Source organism: Gobius niger (assembly GCF_951799975.1).
Source record: "Gobius niger genome assembly, chromosome: 14".
In the NCBI taxonomy this organism is placed as follows: domain Eukaryota; kingdom Metazoa; phylum Chordata; class Actinopteri; order Gobiiformes; family Gobiidae; genus Gobius; species Gobius niger.
In genome coordinates this window covers 5,587,509-5,600,768 of record NC_136865.1, presented here as the reverse complement: position 1 = coordinate 5,600,768, position 13,260 = coordinate 5,587,509, and the positions used below count along the sequence as shown (strand labels likewise).

The window sequence follows — 13,260 nt, the reverse complement described above, 5'->3', positions numbered from 1 at the left end:
CCTGTAGGTGTCCAACAAGGACGTAAAACTATAAACATCACAAAAAAGGGCCAAACTAAAGAAAGCTAGGTACACTCTTAAGCAAAATCTTTAATATTATTGTTTTTACTATGTTTTTGCAAAAATTGTGTCTAATGTGTCATTATGCATTTTAAGTTGAATTACTGTGAAACTTCCGTCGTCGGTCGGGATCGCTTGTTTCAAACTTGACGTACGGTCCCATCCTGTTCCTGTGATCTGTTTAGCACCCGAGCTAACCGCCCCTAGCCCGTCATTTGCTTTACACGTTTTTACCCCTAACCAAACATTAGATCTGATTGTATCGCCACCTGACTTGCCTGTACAGCGATTCCCCGTGAGCTGAGTGGCCGTGGTATCGTTTGGTTTTGGGCGCAGGGAGACTGACGGGCGCAGGGATGATGGCGGAGGTCCCCGGGACATCCAGTGAGACGATAACGGAGACGGTGCAGACGAGCACCCCGCCACCACCCCAACAGGTAAACCACCACCGACCGGGTACCACGGATTCCCATGGCACGAGTGACTGAAAGCCATGAATAGGCTACCGGTAACAAGTGTGCATGCGCGCGCTATGGGACTAAACCCAGCGACGCGTAAAGGCCACTTGACTCTACAGATTGTGCTATTATGCTATTACCAATTATATGCACGGTACGGCGACATAAAACATCTCTGCTGGTTATTACAATAATTAGTCATAGCACGTATGCCTCTTTGCATTTAGCTATAACAAAATTCTATAGCCTAACTAGGCTGTATTCATGTGATTGGCATTTTAGTGTTATAAATCTGTGAATAGGCCTTTTTTTTTGTCCCTTATTCTATTTTTTTTCTAAAGATTTCATTTGAATATTGATATAACCATGGACCTATTCTTAAATGCTACAAAAGAAAATTAGAAATACTCTCTTAACAACTGTAATGCATTGTAGTAGAGATCATAGGCTCCCAATAATGTGATTTTGTCTCACGTAGTCTAAAGATAAGCTGCAAAATAAAAACGTATATGAAAAATCATACTGTTATCTTTATAATTAATTGATGTTTTATTATCAGTTAACAATAGTTTTTTTTTAAATTATTATTAATGTGTCAGTATAGAGGCAGTAAGTGACATTATTACTTGAAAATGTGTATTATTTAGGGAAAACTCAACTCAATTTGGGATTTACCGTTGCTCCCATTGCTGAGCCTGGCCATAGCCTTTTCCTATTCTTTACAAAAGACGAGTCCTGCTTTGGAAGAGAAACAAAACGTTTATTAAGTGGCTGGCTGGCTGGCCAGAGGCTACCCATTGTCTGTGGTGGGATCTACAGCTCTTCATGGTGGAGCCTACACACACTTTGACAAAAACAGGCAATGAAATTATGCACATTCTAATTCGCAGCTTGTTTACTGTTGGCTACTCAGCATTATTGATATGTCTGGGACCATAGCTATTCTATTTGAAACATTCACGTTCATTATAGAGGTCTAAACTATAAGGTCAGATCATTTGCGATTAATCTTGCAACGCTAGTTAATATTTGACTGTACTTTGACTGTACTGGGCTGCATTGCTGTTGCAGGAGGGCCGCAGCCTCACAATCAAACTGAGGAAGAGGAAGACGGAGAAGAAGGTGGAGTGGTCCAGCGACACAGTGGACAACGAGCACCTGGGGCGGAGGTCCTCCAAGTGTAAGTCAGGGAGTTACTTGGATCGATTTTGATGAAGGTGTGAAGGAGGGTGTACTTGGTGCTTTATGACAAACTGTTTCTTTATTCATCCAGTTTTTTAATGAGTGTTCCCTGTGCTCACTGGTATAAAAAAAACAGGCAGAAAAAGAAAAGAAAAGTTATTTTTAACAGCAGTTATTTATAGCCATGTTCTGTGATTAAGGTCTGTAGTGCAGAGTCAAGAAAAGTGTGTCCTGTCTAGACAAATCAGAAGAATCCCATTTTTGTCTTAAGTAAAGTAGGTCAAGTCTTTCAGTGTTTTAGTGTTACAAAAGTTTGACAGGTGAAACAAAGGAGGGCATTTGCTTTTCTTTTTTGTAACTGACTTAAAGGGGCTAGATGCAAGTTAGTCATTTTATACTCACTACTGCCACCTCTGGTCTCTAATATAGAAACTGCAGCTTCTATATTAAAGGGATATTTCAGGATTTTTGACATAGGGCCTCATTTCCTAGTTGTCCATAAAAACAGTCTTACGCACTCCACAGCAACTTGAGGCAAATCACTTATAACGCCAGACTAACCATATAAATAGAGTAATAGAGTAATTTTAACCATTTTGCATTTAAAATACCTTATATTTGAGCAGCATCTGCTTCTTGTTTGTATAAGCTATACAGCGGCGGAGTGATCTGCTAGAAAATAGTCCCTCAAAATGTGATCATTCATGTGATGCAGGTCAGTAATATTCCAAAAATTATTCTATCGACACAGACATTTATATGGTTAGTCTGGTGTTATAAGTGATTTGCCTTTTTTTTTAAATATATATATCTTTATTTAAATTGGGACAGTGCACATTAATCAACATGTGTTTCTTCAACATGTAAATGTTGTTCGCCATATAGGCTAATTTTCATCCGTAGTCCCATGGCAGGTTGATGTCATGACAGGTGCACTGTGGAGCGGGTCAGACTGTTTTTAATGCAGGCTAGCTGATACCATAGAAATGTGCTAGCCTTGCACTAGCCTAGCGCCACGAAACTCTTCAAACATAAGAACTGCATGAATTACAAAAAAAATATCTCCAGGTACCAGCAACACTCTGGATAACTAGGAAATGAGGCCCTACGTCAAAAATCCTGAAATATCCCTTTAAGCTCGTGCATGACGGCACTTCGGACCCGAATTAACACCTTTCTGAGTGACAGTGCAGGATTTTAGAGGCAGCTGTGGTGAACAGGTCTGGGCTCATTCTACACATTAGGACATGGCTGGGACATGTAGGGGGAGGAAAATACTTAGCTTTAACATTTTTAAACTCCGTATGGTCCCTTTAAAAGTGTTATTTGTTGTTTGGTTTTACACATTTTGTAGTCTGCTTGCCGCATCCCGCCTAAATGTATCTGAGGTCTTTTGTGACTGTCTAATTTGAACGGTTCATATCTAAGCTAACAGTCGGGTGTCGCACCGGCAGGTTGCTGCATCTATGAGAAGCCCCGGCAGTTCGGCGAGTCTTCGTCGGAGAGCGAGGGCGAGGACGACGACGAGGGCTGCGGCAGCGCACACTGTATCATGGGACACGGCAGGAGAGGCAACGAGGGGCACGCGGGCCACACGGGCGGCTCGGGAGGCAACACGGCGCCCCCTAACGCCTCCGGGGGTGCGCACGCTCACTGAACGGACCGAGCGGGGCACGTCGGCGCATCACAACACCGCACTTCACTTGAGTTTGAAATTTGAAGACTTCCATCTCCCAGCGCGGCCGGCATCCATACGAGAGCTCGCATTAAAGCATCGCTAAGCTTTTAACAGCCCACACACGGCCCATTTTGTGCAAGCTGCTTCACCACACTCAGTAACAAGGACCGAAGAGGGCTTTTCTGTTCAAGGGCTGCTCAGTGTGAAAGAGAAAAGCCTGCAGTATTTGAAAAACGATTAACAACCCCGACCACACCCATGCTAAATTAAATCAACATTTTGTGTGTCACATTATAATTTCCTCATCAGAAAATGACATGGGATTGTATGGCAGCGCAGTGGCCGAGAGGGCGGCTTTCTCGGGGGGGTTCTCCAGTTTCCAACATCAACTTAAATCATTCACAGTAGGTCACTCTTCTCCTAAACCAATAGCCTGGCCTTGTGGTGGCTCTCGCAGAGACGTCAACAAAATCCCCAAATTACAAATGATCCAGTGAATGCAGCACTTGCTCTAAAATCTAAGTCTTAAGTCTAGAATTGACCTCGAGTCCCACGTGAGAAAAGCCCTTGTTAATCAGTGAATCGTTTAAAATCCAAAAGTAGCGTCCAAAAGCTCAAGAACGCATAACGTCCCCCTTTAAATGGACACAAAACAAAGCAACAACGTGAGTTTTTATTTTCCGTTCTTTGTGCAGCCCTGTCTTGTTGGATTCGACTGTATCAGGACTTTTCTCTTGCTGTAGATGAATTGTTTGAAGATCAACAATGAAATGAAGTTGTAGCTTATTCTATTGCATAACCAACTCTGACATATACAGGCCTGGTTAGATGATTCAAATCCGTGTAATTACTTGATCAGTTTGAACCACAAAGGTTGGGTTTAATATTTTTGAAGTATTATTATTATTATTAAAATAAAAGCTGGTGAAGTTCGCTGGTATTGCGCTCAAGCTAAGCAACATTTTGTGCAGCCCTAACAAATGCCTCTATACAAAATGGCGATTTTAAAAGCATGAGATGAATTGACTAAAGTGCCCGGTGTATTTATAAGCCGCTGCAAAACAAGGCACTCCAACTGTGGCCAATGTTCAATTATAGCATCAAATTGTACTTTTTTTTTTTTTTTTTTTGCTTTTGCTGTTCTTGATCTGAACCAGTTGATACTTGACGTGAAATGATTTTTTTTTGTTTTTTTTGCAGTATTTGCTGACACTTTGAAGACTTTTTTTTCTCTTCTTTCGCCATAAAATAACACGCTTTTGTGAAACGCAGCGTCCTACTGATTTGAAAAGATTTTCCGCGCGAGCTACAAAAAGCAAACGCCGTTTCTAACTTCCCGATCCAGAAAAACGATCGGATCTGCGAAATGTGTCTTTTCTCGTGACCTCATGACTCACTGGGTCAACATGAAACGAAAACCGGCGCAAAGTTCGACGTCTACGATGAAAAGAATGTTCTTACCAAGGAAAATGGTGATTAAAAAAAACATGTGAATTTTCTGATTTGCTGTTTATTTAAAAAAAAAAAAAAAAAAAAAAAAACATTGTCTGTCATAGTGTACGATGCGTAACCATGATTTGAAGTCACTTAAACGCAGCTTCATATCTCGACACTGACATTTGATCTGGGATTTTCACCATCATTTCAACACCGTCTTAAATTTGTACAGCACAGTGTTAAATTTGCTTGTCTGTTTTCACTAATTCATTTAATTTATTTTTTTCTTCCCTCCAATATGGACAATCCCAGAAGTGTTTTTTTGTTTTTATGTGATTTCATTCTAATTGGGAGGTGATTTGTGACACAATCTCATACGGACACGGAGCGGGAAGGGTGCATGACCGCTTATTAGTTTTGTTCTCATGATTTTTAGCTTTTTTTGACCAAATCTTCACGGAACTCGCTGATTTTCGCTGATTTTCTTGTTGATTTTTGGGTTGTGATTTTGACACTTGTGTTCCCCATGCGGGCCTCTGCGCCCTGTATGATCTGTTATATATGTACATTGTTGTTGTTTCTGTATATACTGTTGAGCATATGAGAGCGATTTAATGTGAAATAAAGTTTTGGACCGGGATACAGGGGAAAAACGGCCATGTTTACTTTGTATCGGTTGCACTGGTTTACATTTGGATTGTTCGCACACAATTAAAGCTTTTGTCTTTTTATAATTATTAGGGTTTATAATATAACAAAAACTTGCTCATGCACTTTAAATATGCGTAATGAGTCATTTACATACATTAAATGTAAGAATCAAAATTCAAGCATAAATGTTTCAATGAGTTTAGCTTTAGAAAATGTATTGTTGATGTGATTTACTTCCCTCTAGTGGCCAATGATTACTATTACTCTACCCAAAAGTTTTTTTTGGTCTTATCCTCAACCAAGCGCATTTCCTCCCGTTCGGCTTTACCCAAATCTAAAAGCTTCTTGACTGGAGCCTACAGAGCCTACAACGCCTCATTTGAAAGCTAAGACCTATAAAACGTATTGAAACGGATCTTTTTCCTTGCGCTGTTGCTGCATTGTCATCACTTTTTTCATGTTCTTTTTCATCTCATTTTTTGTGGCTTTTTAAAATTTTGTCACATTTTTTGTTGCGGTTTCCTCGTTTTCCTCTCATTTCGTTGTCACTTTTTCCAAGTAGCTTTTAGATTTGGGTAAAGCCAACCTGGAGAAAATGTGCTGGGTTAAGAGATTAACTCTGAATTACAATTAGAGATGAGTAGAGTAGCCAAAATATTTACTCAAGAGTAATGTTACTTTGAAATAAGTACAAGTAAAAAGCAGTCACCCAAGTAAATTCTCAAGTAGAAAAGTACATGGAGACAATGTTACTTGAGTACTGTGAGTACTGAGGAACTGTTTAGGTGTAAACATCGGATTTATGTTTCATTTGTGACAAAAAAGTATGACGAACAAAACGAGTAATAATGTGAATATGTAATTCCTAATATTCCTAATATTATATAAGAAAACTATAGACAGGAATTAACAAGATATAATTCTGAAGAAAAAGGGGCCACATAACAAAAAACAAATACAATTTATGTTTACGTGAAGCTTTTGCAACTTTAAACTTCACTCACAGTAGCAAAACTGACATTTTTATTACTCAATTAAGAGTAAAAATATTTTAGTATAATATTACTCAAGTAGAATGATGAAATACTCTAAGTAGTTTCTTCTAAAAAGTTACTCAAGTGCTTGTACCTCTGACTACCATTCATGCAAAACTGTTAAAAATGTGTATTACTGAAATCTCTGTTCCAAAAAAGATATCAGCTGTATTCAAGAAATAGTGTAAATTAGTCACAAACTGGCTTGAAATTTAAAAAAATAAAATAAGTGTTAATACAGATACTCGATTACCAGATTGAAAAAACAAGCCGTGTACGCAACTATGAATTTCTGATGAATAAACGTCTGAACTAACATAAGCAACCGTACATGTATTTCAGAAAAGATGATTTATTGAACCAGTGGTGTCATGGCCATAACATAGACGTACAGTGAATGAATTCCTTGTCAAATCGAACATGTTAGTACCAAGAGTGTCCAAGTGTTCGCTGTGGTGCAGCACTTAAATGGATAAACAAAACACAGTTTATAACAGCAAGAAAGTAGAGGTGAAAATATAAAATAAGGCAAAAGAATGACAATTTAATGAACGAAGATGAAGACTTGTAATTCTAGTGGAAGTCTATGGCTCAAAAAAATAATAACTTTGAGAGAAAATTAATTCTCTGGCATAGGTTGGGATTACAAACACGTATACTTTGTAGTTTGCACAAGGTAGTTAATAAAGGTTGTTACCTAAATAACTGAAGCCTTTTGAGTGGCAACTATTCTGATTTAGATTCGGCTGCGTTCGATACAACTCAATACCAAACAGGACAGAATCATTTGCGCAATGAAATCTTGGTTTTGAATTTCAAGACTTCTCAGAAATAGAAAATCTTTTAATAAAACATTGGTTAGCAATGGCAGCCACAGACCTCAATATTCAAATTACACAGTGTGTAACTGTATAGTTATAAACTACCCTGAGGCATGCGGCTGAGGAAATGAAAAGTGCGAACCATGAGATTGTTATAAATGTCATACCTTGTGAGTCAACATTCAACATGTTCAACATTGTGCCATTTTTGGAAACGTGAGCACGCCATAATAACTGACATATCCACATTCACAATGAAAATGGCACATAGAATAGCAAAAAGGCAAAATCTAACTATTAAGTGTCGACATGACATCTGAACTGCAGTGGATTCAGGAAGTACCCCTCCTATTCCTATTTTCTTATGTAGAGGCATGAAAATAGTTTGAATCTTCTCTAATAAATGCACAATTTGAACCAATAGAAAATTATTTTAGTATCTGCAACATAACAACATTGAACTAAATTCAAACAGGTCTGAAAACGTCCTGAACCCACTCTGTAGTTTAGTAGATTTACATGCAAAAATATTTTGAGGCCACCGCTCAGCAGATAGAGATTGTAAACAGTTTGTCGTCATGGAGAGAGAAATCAACATTCAACTCTAGCAGGCGTGAACACATCCTGAACATTGTCAACGGCTCGTTTAAAAAACAAACCCCCCAAAAACACAGGATAGTGGATAGTGAAGGCAAAACCACAATATAAGATATATAAAACATTTGCAGTCGCGTTAAGAGTCAGAAAAATAAGCACTGATGCTAGCAGGTGAAAATAAAAACACAGTGGCTAGCGTTAGCATTATCGATGCTCCATCACGTTTCCTTTTTGGCTGTACAGCACTTTAAGTGATTAATACTACATTGCACGTACACTTAGTTGCACTTCGCCCTCATTAGTGTTTCTAACTATAACGTTCACTTTGTCACATTTCTGTTTACAGGTTTCAAACAAATGTACTGCAAATATCCAATCAACAAATCATGACACCGCTGCAACAGAAATCATCCTTAAAAGTATCATTTTGCCTGGATAAATTGGAGTTTGTAGTTTCATTCATATGACAGTGCAATTAAGCGCGTCAGGTGGTACAAATCAGGCTAACACAGTAAGAGCTAGCCATACCATGTAAAAACTAGCCTTATTGCCTTGTATTCATTCTTGCGCTAGGTAGAAAATTACACCAGTGTTTCTTGAACGCACGTATTCAAACACTGAATTGATGAGACCGGTCAATCTGATATTTGTCTTTTAAGTCATTTTAAATCATTTGTAAATGTGAGTGCAATATAGAAGATAGTATTTGATCTTTATGGTGTTCCACAGGGGTCTATTTTAGGACCGCTCCTATTTTCAGGGTATATTATCTATGTTGCAGGGTTATAAGAAAAAATTAAATGGAAAATGGAATCACCCTCCATGTGGTTTTTGCAAAATGAACAAAACAGGCATGCCATAACTACTACGGGCGAAATCCACAGGCAATAATCTCTTCAGAACATTAAAACCGAGCCAGCCAGTAAGATGACATAAAAGAAACAACAAAAAGGCAATTGTTTTTCACAGCGAAACATTCAAGAAGAAATGTATATTTTGAAAAAAAAACAGCCCCTAACAACACCTGATTATGCAACTACGCACACTTGGTTTAAATGGTGCCCAGTGTATGGTGTCTGGTGACAACATCAATGCCATGCAAGGATGTACAATTCAGGACATAACTTAGATATTCCAATAATTCTGTGCAAAATATTGTCTTTAGTCCGACTGTAGGAGTAGGGCTGTAGTGATAAAGCAGTCTCTGATCCAGCTGGACAAGAAGAGGAGAGGGAATCATTCCTTATGTCCTATGGGAAAGACAAAAATATCAAGTAAGTACTTTGAAAGCAGGGGGGGAACATATATACACTAATTTTGCTCAAATAATTATTTTAATAATAACTCTGTTCTGGATAATATTTAATTTACTGGTACGAAAACAAAAAGGTATTGTTAGTAAATGGAATTTACTCAGCCCTTCTAGGCATTTGAATAAATTGAAATTAGGACCAGGCACATTTGAATATCCCAGAAGCAGCAGTAAAGGTCCAAACAGTAAATATGTGAAGTTATCTGATCAGTTTCGTTTCATTAGTTCCACACAAACAGCTTCAGAAGTTAAATACGTCGTCGAGGTGAAGGAAATTTGCATATTATGCCTCACAATTGAATGGGCTTGAGGCAAAACATACAGTAAAAATGGAACATAAAAACAATATAAGATAAGATAAGATAAGATGGTACTTTATTGATCTCACAGATGGAGAAATTGCATTCGATGAGAGAGCATCCGGCAGCAGCACCCATTCAGTGCGCACCACTCTTTTTTTTTCTTTGGTGAATATTGCAATATTGCAACATTCATGACACGAGCTGGCACAAAGTCATTTCAGTACGATGCAACTAGCTTCCCCACTTGCCATGGCGTTGATAAGAACCGCTGGAAACAATACGAGATGAACTATCTTCAGCACAATTTATAAATAATGAAAGGTGGCCCTTCAACTTGTTTTTCACCCGTCTTTTTTTTTTACACAATCCCTCGTGGGGCCTTCGGTCATTTTGACCCGAAAGCCACTGGAGCCCGCGGCCTGTCAAAATGACCCAAAAGCCACTGAAGATTTTTGTAAAAAGAAGCAGAAAAAAATATGAATGTATGGTTATTTTAAGGCTCTTTTTTGGAGTGTACATTTGTTGACATTAGGGTCTTGAAAGGGTGCAACATAAAGAGTCTGCAGTGTTTGTGTTGTTGCCATGGTCCCTGACTAGTTGCCTCTACTTCATTTCCTGCCTTTTTTTGAAACTTTTTCATCATGCCCCATTTTTGAGATTTGTTACACCTCATGACTCTGGACTTACTTACGTAACGTGCTGAGGCGGCAGTGTGGCTAGCACATTTTCTGACGCTGTATCAGTCACTTTGAAAACAACTGGAAGCTAGTGTTTGGCAAAAGTCTTTTGTTGCTTTGGGTCATATACTGGCAAAATCATACAAAAGTGTGTTTCAACAACATCTTCATAACTAGTTCAGGATAATTCAAAAGGACAAGAAATGCTGTTGAAGAATGTTAATTACTTAGTCGTGACACATCTTTAAAATGCAATGCAACTTTAATTTAGAACCGCGCTAACTTGATTTCTTGTTGACACATTGATCAGCTTTGTAATTGTGAACCCGATATTGTAGCGCGCCAAGAGGCCATTTTCAGCTTGACTTTTGATCCTGAACTTTGGCACTCACTTCTTACATGCTGTCACTACACTGTGAACCGCCTTTCTCTGTGTCCACTGGTGCTCGATGAAGCATGCATTAACAATCAAAGAAAAGAGTATTCCAGCTGAGAAATTGCTATCAAAATATAAATTATGGAAGATGTCGAGGTGTGAATTTGCCTGGGGTCACCAGAATGAATGAATCCAGTGTGTGTGGATGCTTCTATTCTGGTCTGCGGTCCCAGATGGTTTCACAGCTCATACAGAAGGTCACACTTGGTTTGCTGTGGTTACACGATCAAAATAACTTGGATATGGATTTGCACAATGATCCACCCTGATAAACCAGTTCTAAAATACAACGCAGCGTTCGAATTCCAATCTGTTTTCTTCTTGCGTCACTGGTAGCATGGATCTTTTTTGTTTCTGCTGTTTTGGACATTTGGATAGTTTTGAATAGAGGGGTATGAATGCTTTCTAACCCGACAGCACAACCATGTCATATCCTTCCTAAAGTTGTGCACCCACCTGAAATACGTACCATTTCTTTTAACTGATCTTCTTGAGCTTTTCCTTAGAAGACATGGTTTTCACGACTTCCTTGTGCTCCTTAGTGTCCTTTTTCACGTCCACCTTCTCCTTCAGCTCGTCCTCCTTCTGCTCCTCTTCGACGCCTCCCAGGATGACGCTCTGCTTCACACTCACCGAAATCACCACGGCCTGGATGATCCCGTACACCAGCGTGAACTGGGGCAGGAACTCTCGGATCAAGCCCAGGAGCCCCGCCATCCCGACGGTGGACACGACAAACATGGCCATGCCGTGGAACCACAGCCTCAGCGCTCCTTGGACGCCCAAGATCTCCAGCACGATCTTGCACGGAGTCGACACCGTCCAGAGGAACCCCACCACGAACAGGTCGAAGAGGTGGCGCAGGAAGTTGAAGCTTATGTCGTAATGCTCGGGGATGACTTCCAACTGCCAGCTGGAGACAAACAGCCGGAATGGGGAGGTGACCGGTGGCGTGGGCGACGGCGGGGGCGTGCCGTAGACGTCGCACTCTTGCCCGTTTACTCTCCTCTGCTGCACCACGCTCGCTTTCGTTGGCCAGTAGATGTAATGAGTCGGGAGCAGTTTATTCCACCATCTGGGCTGAGCTTCTGTCTCTTGCTTCCCCGCTTTGAGCCCCTCCACTTCCATGGGCTGAATCTTGTCGGGCGCCTCCCAGAATTCCTCCACGGGGCTGCCGCTCGGGTCGCTCTTACGCGTCCACCCCAACCATAACCAAGACGTCCATCCTCCGCTCGGACTTGGCTTCTTCTCCTGGGCTATTACGGTCTCCGGGGTGCGGGGTTGAGTCCCCGGCTTGCCTCCCCACGAGCGCACCCACCCCCACGCTCTTCCCACCACAGCTGTCATGGCTAAAGGGGCAAAGCTTAGGGCGATAAATTAACTGTCAAGCCGTCTGCTCGCTTCACCTGATGAAGCTGGATAAAACGAACAAACGCAGGTACGTACTGGCAGGCGTTGGGGGAGAAGTGGTAGTACTTGTTTTAGATTTTCGGCCGGTGAAAGGGCGTCTTTGGCCTGCAGTTGAGCCTGAGGGTGTGGAGCGCCTGTAAAATTAGGGATGCCTGCAACTTTCACATTACACTAAATGCCCACAAAAGGAATGTTTTGATCTGGTTTCAGGTCTACATGTTAATTTTCGTCTCCACTTTCACCCACACTTGGAAGATCCAGTTGTTTTTCATTGCTTTGGACGTCCCTTCACACAATGTCAATAACACAGGCAAAACGTAAAGAGAAGCCTGGACTACTTTTCTCAGCGGAGGAATCCTTCTTGATGCTTATCTGTCGACAAAAGGGAAAATCCAGACAGAGAAAGTAAATGTCATTGTTACAAGTTTACACACATTATTACCAGGCAACAACACATTATGTTCGAGCTTTTGTAAATAAAAGGCACAGGGTAAAGTTCAGAATAAACTATAAACTGCCATGATTTACAGTATGTGTCGTGCATGTCATCACTGTCCTAACACAATAGCTAACGCAGGGTAACAGCTGAGAGCTCACCTTTAGCGTCGTTAGCAGGAGTTTGGGATAAAGCTAGCGGTTAGCCTCCGTCCCGCCGTCGTCAAAACAACCACACAAAATCTAGTTGTCAATAACGTAGTGTTGAATATATATATACAAAGTAACAAGATGAGTGTTTTTTTCTCCTTGTTATGTACAGAATGAAGTAAAGGTGAGCCGGAGGGAACAGCACAGGTCCTCCTCCCCCTGTGGTTCCTCCGAATTGTTTTTTTCTAATGACGGGACAAAAGGCGGAGGAACTGCCGGTGTGAAGAGCAGCCTTCAAAATAAAGTCACGCTCATTAAGTGTGTGACGTCTACAAAAATAACTTTTTACTCTAAAGGCACTGTGCAATGGACAATGGCGGCCAAAAGCTACGTGTAAGTTTTATTTTAAGTTGAGTAAAATGCTTCACTGACCAGCACTTTCCAAGGGCAGGACATAAAAAAGGACTAAATGTACATTACTCATAGGGTGGGATTCAAGGTTTTATGATGAACTGCTGTCATGCCACGTTTACATATGCCAACATTTAATGTAGTTTTCCTATTGTGATGAAATATCTTTGCTGCCAAACTCTCCAGTGGGAGTGTTTTTTATAAGAGTA

At 40.4% G+C, this 13,260-nt stretch overlaps 2 protein-coding genes across 2 annotated transcripts; one reads left to right on the top strand and one right to left on the bottom strand.

The window, feature by feature from the left end:
* The first annotated feature begins 200 nt into the window (after positions 1–200).
* ppp1r11 (protein phosphatase 1, regulatory (inhibitor) subunit 11) lies at positions 201–3,370 on the top strand. The gene is made up of 3 exons (XM_079571168.1): positions 201–497; positions 1,590–1,698; positions 3,155–3,370. Exons 1-3 carry the CDS (start codon positions 417–419, stop codon positions 3,355–3,357), a joined length of 393 nt encoding a protein of 130 aa, XP_079427294.1. The 5' UTR covers positions 201–416; the 3' UTR covers positions 3,358–3,370.
* Positions 3,371–8,394: 5,024 nt separating this feature from the next.
* cUnh6orf47 (chromosome Un C6orf47 homolog) lies at positions 8,395–12,356 on the bottom strand. Its single transcript, XM_079571542.1, has 2 exons — positions 11,115–12,356; positions 8,395–9,168 (listed from the first exon to the last, which is right to left on the bottom strand). Exon 1 carries the CDS (start codon positions 11,990–11,992, stop codon positions 11,123–11,125), a length of 870 nt encoding a protein of 289 aa, XP_079427668.1. The 5' UTR covers positions 11,993–12,356; the 3' UTR covers positions 8,395–9,168; positions 11,115–11,122.
* Positions 12,357–13,260: the final 904 nt, after the last annotated feature.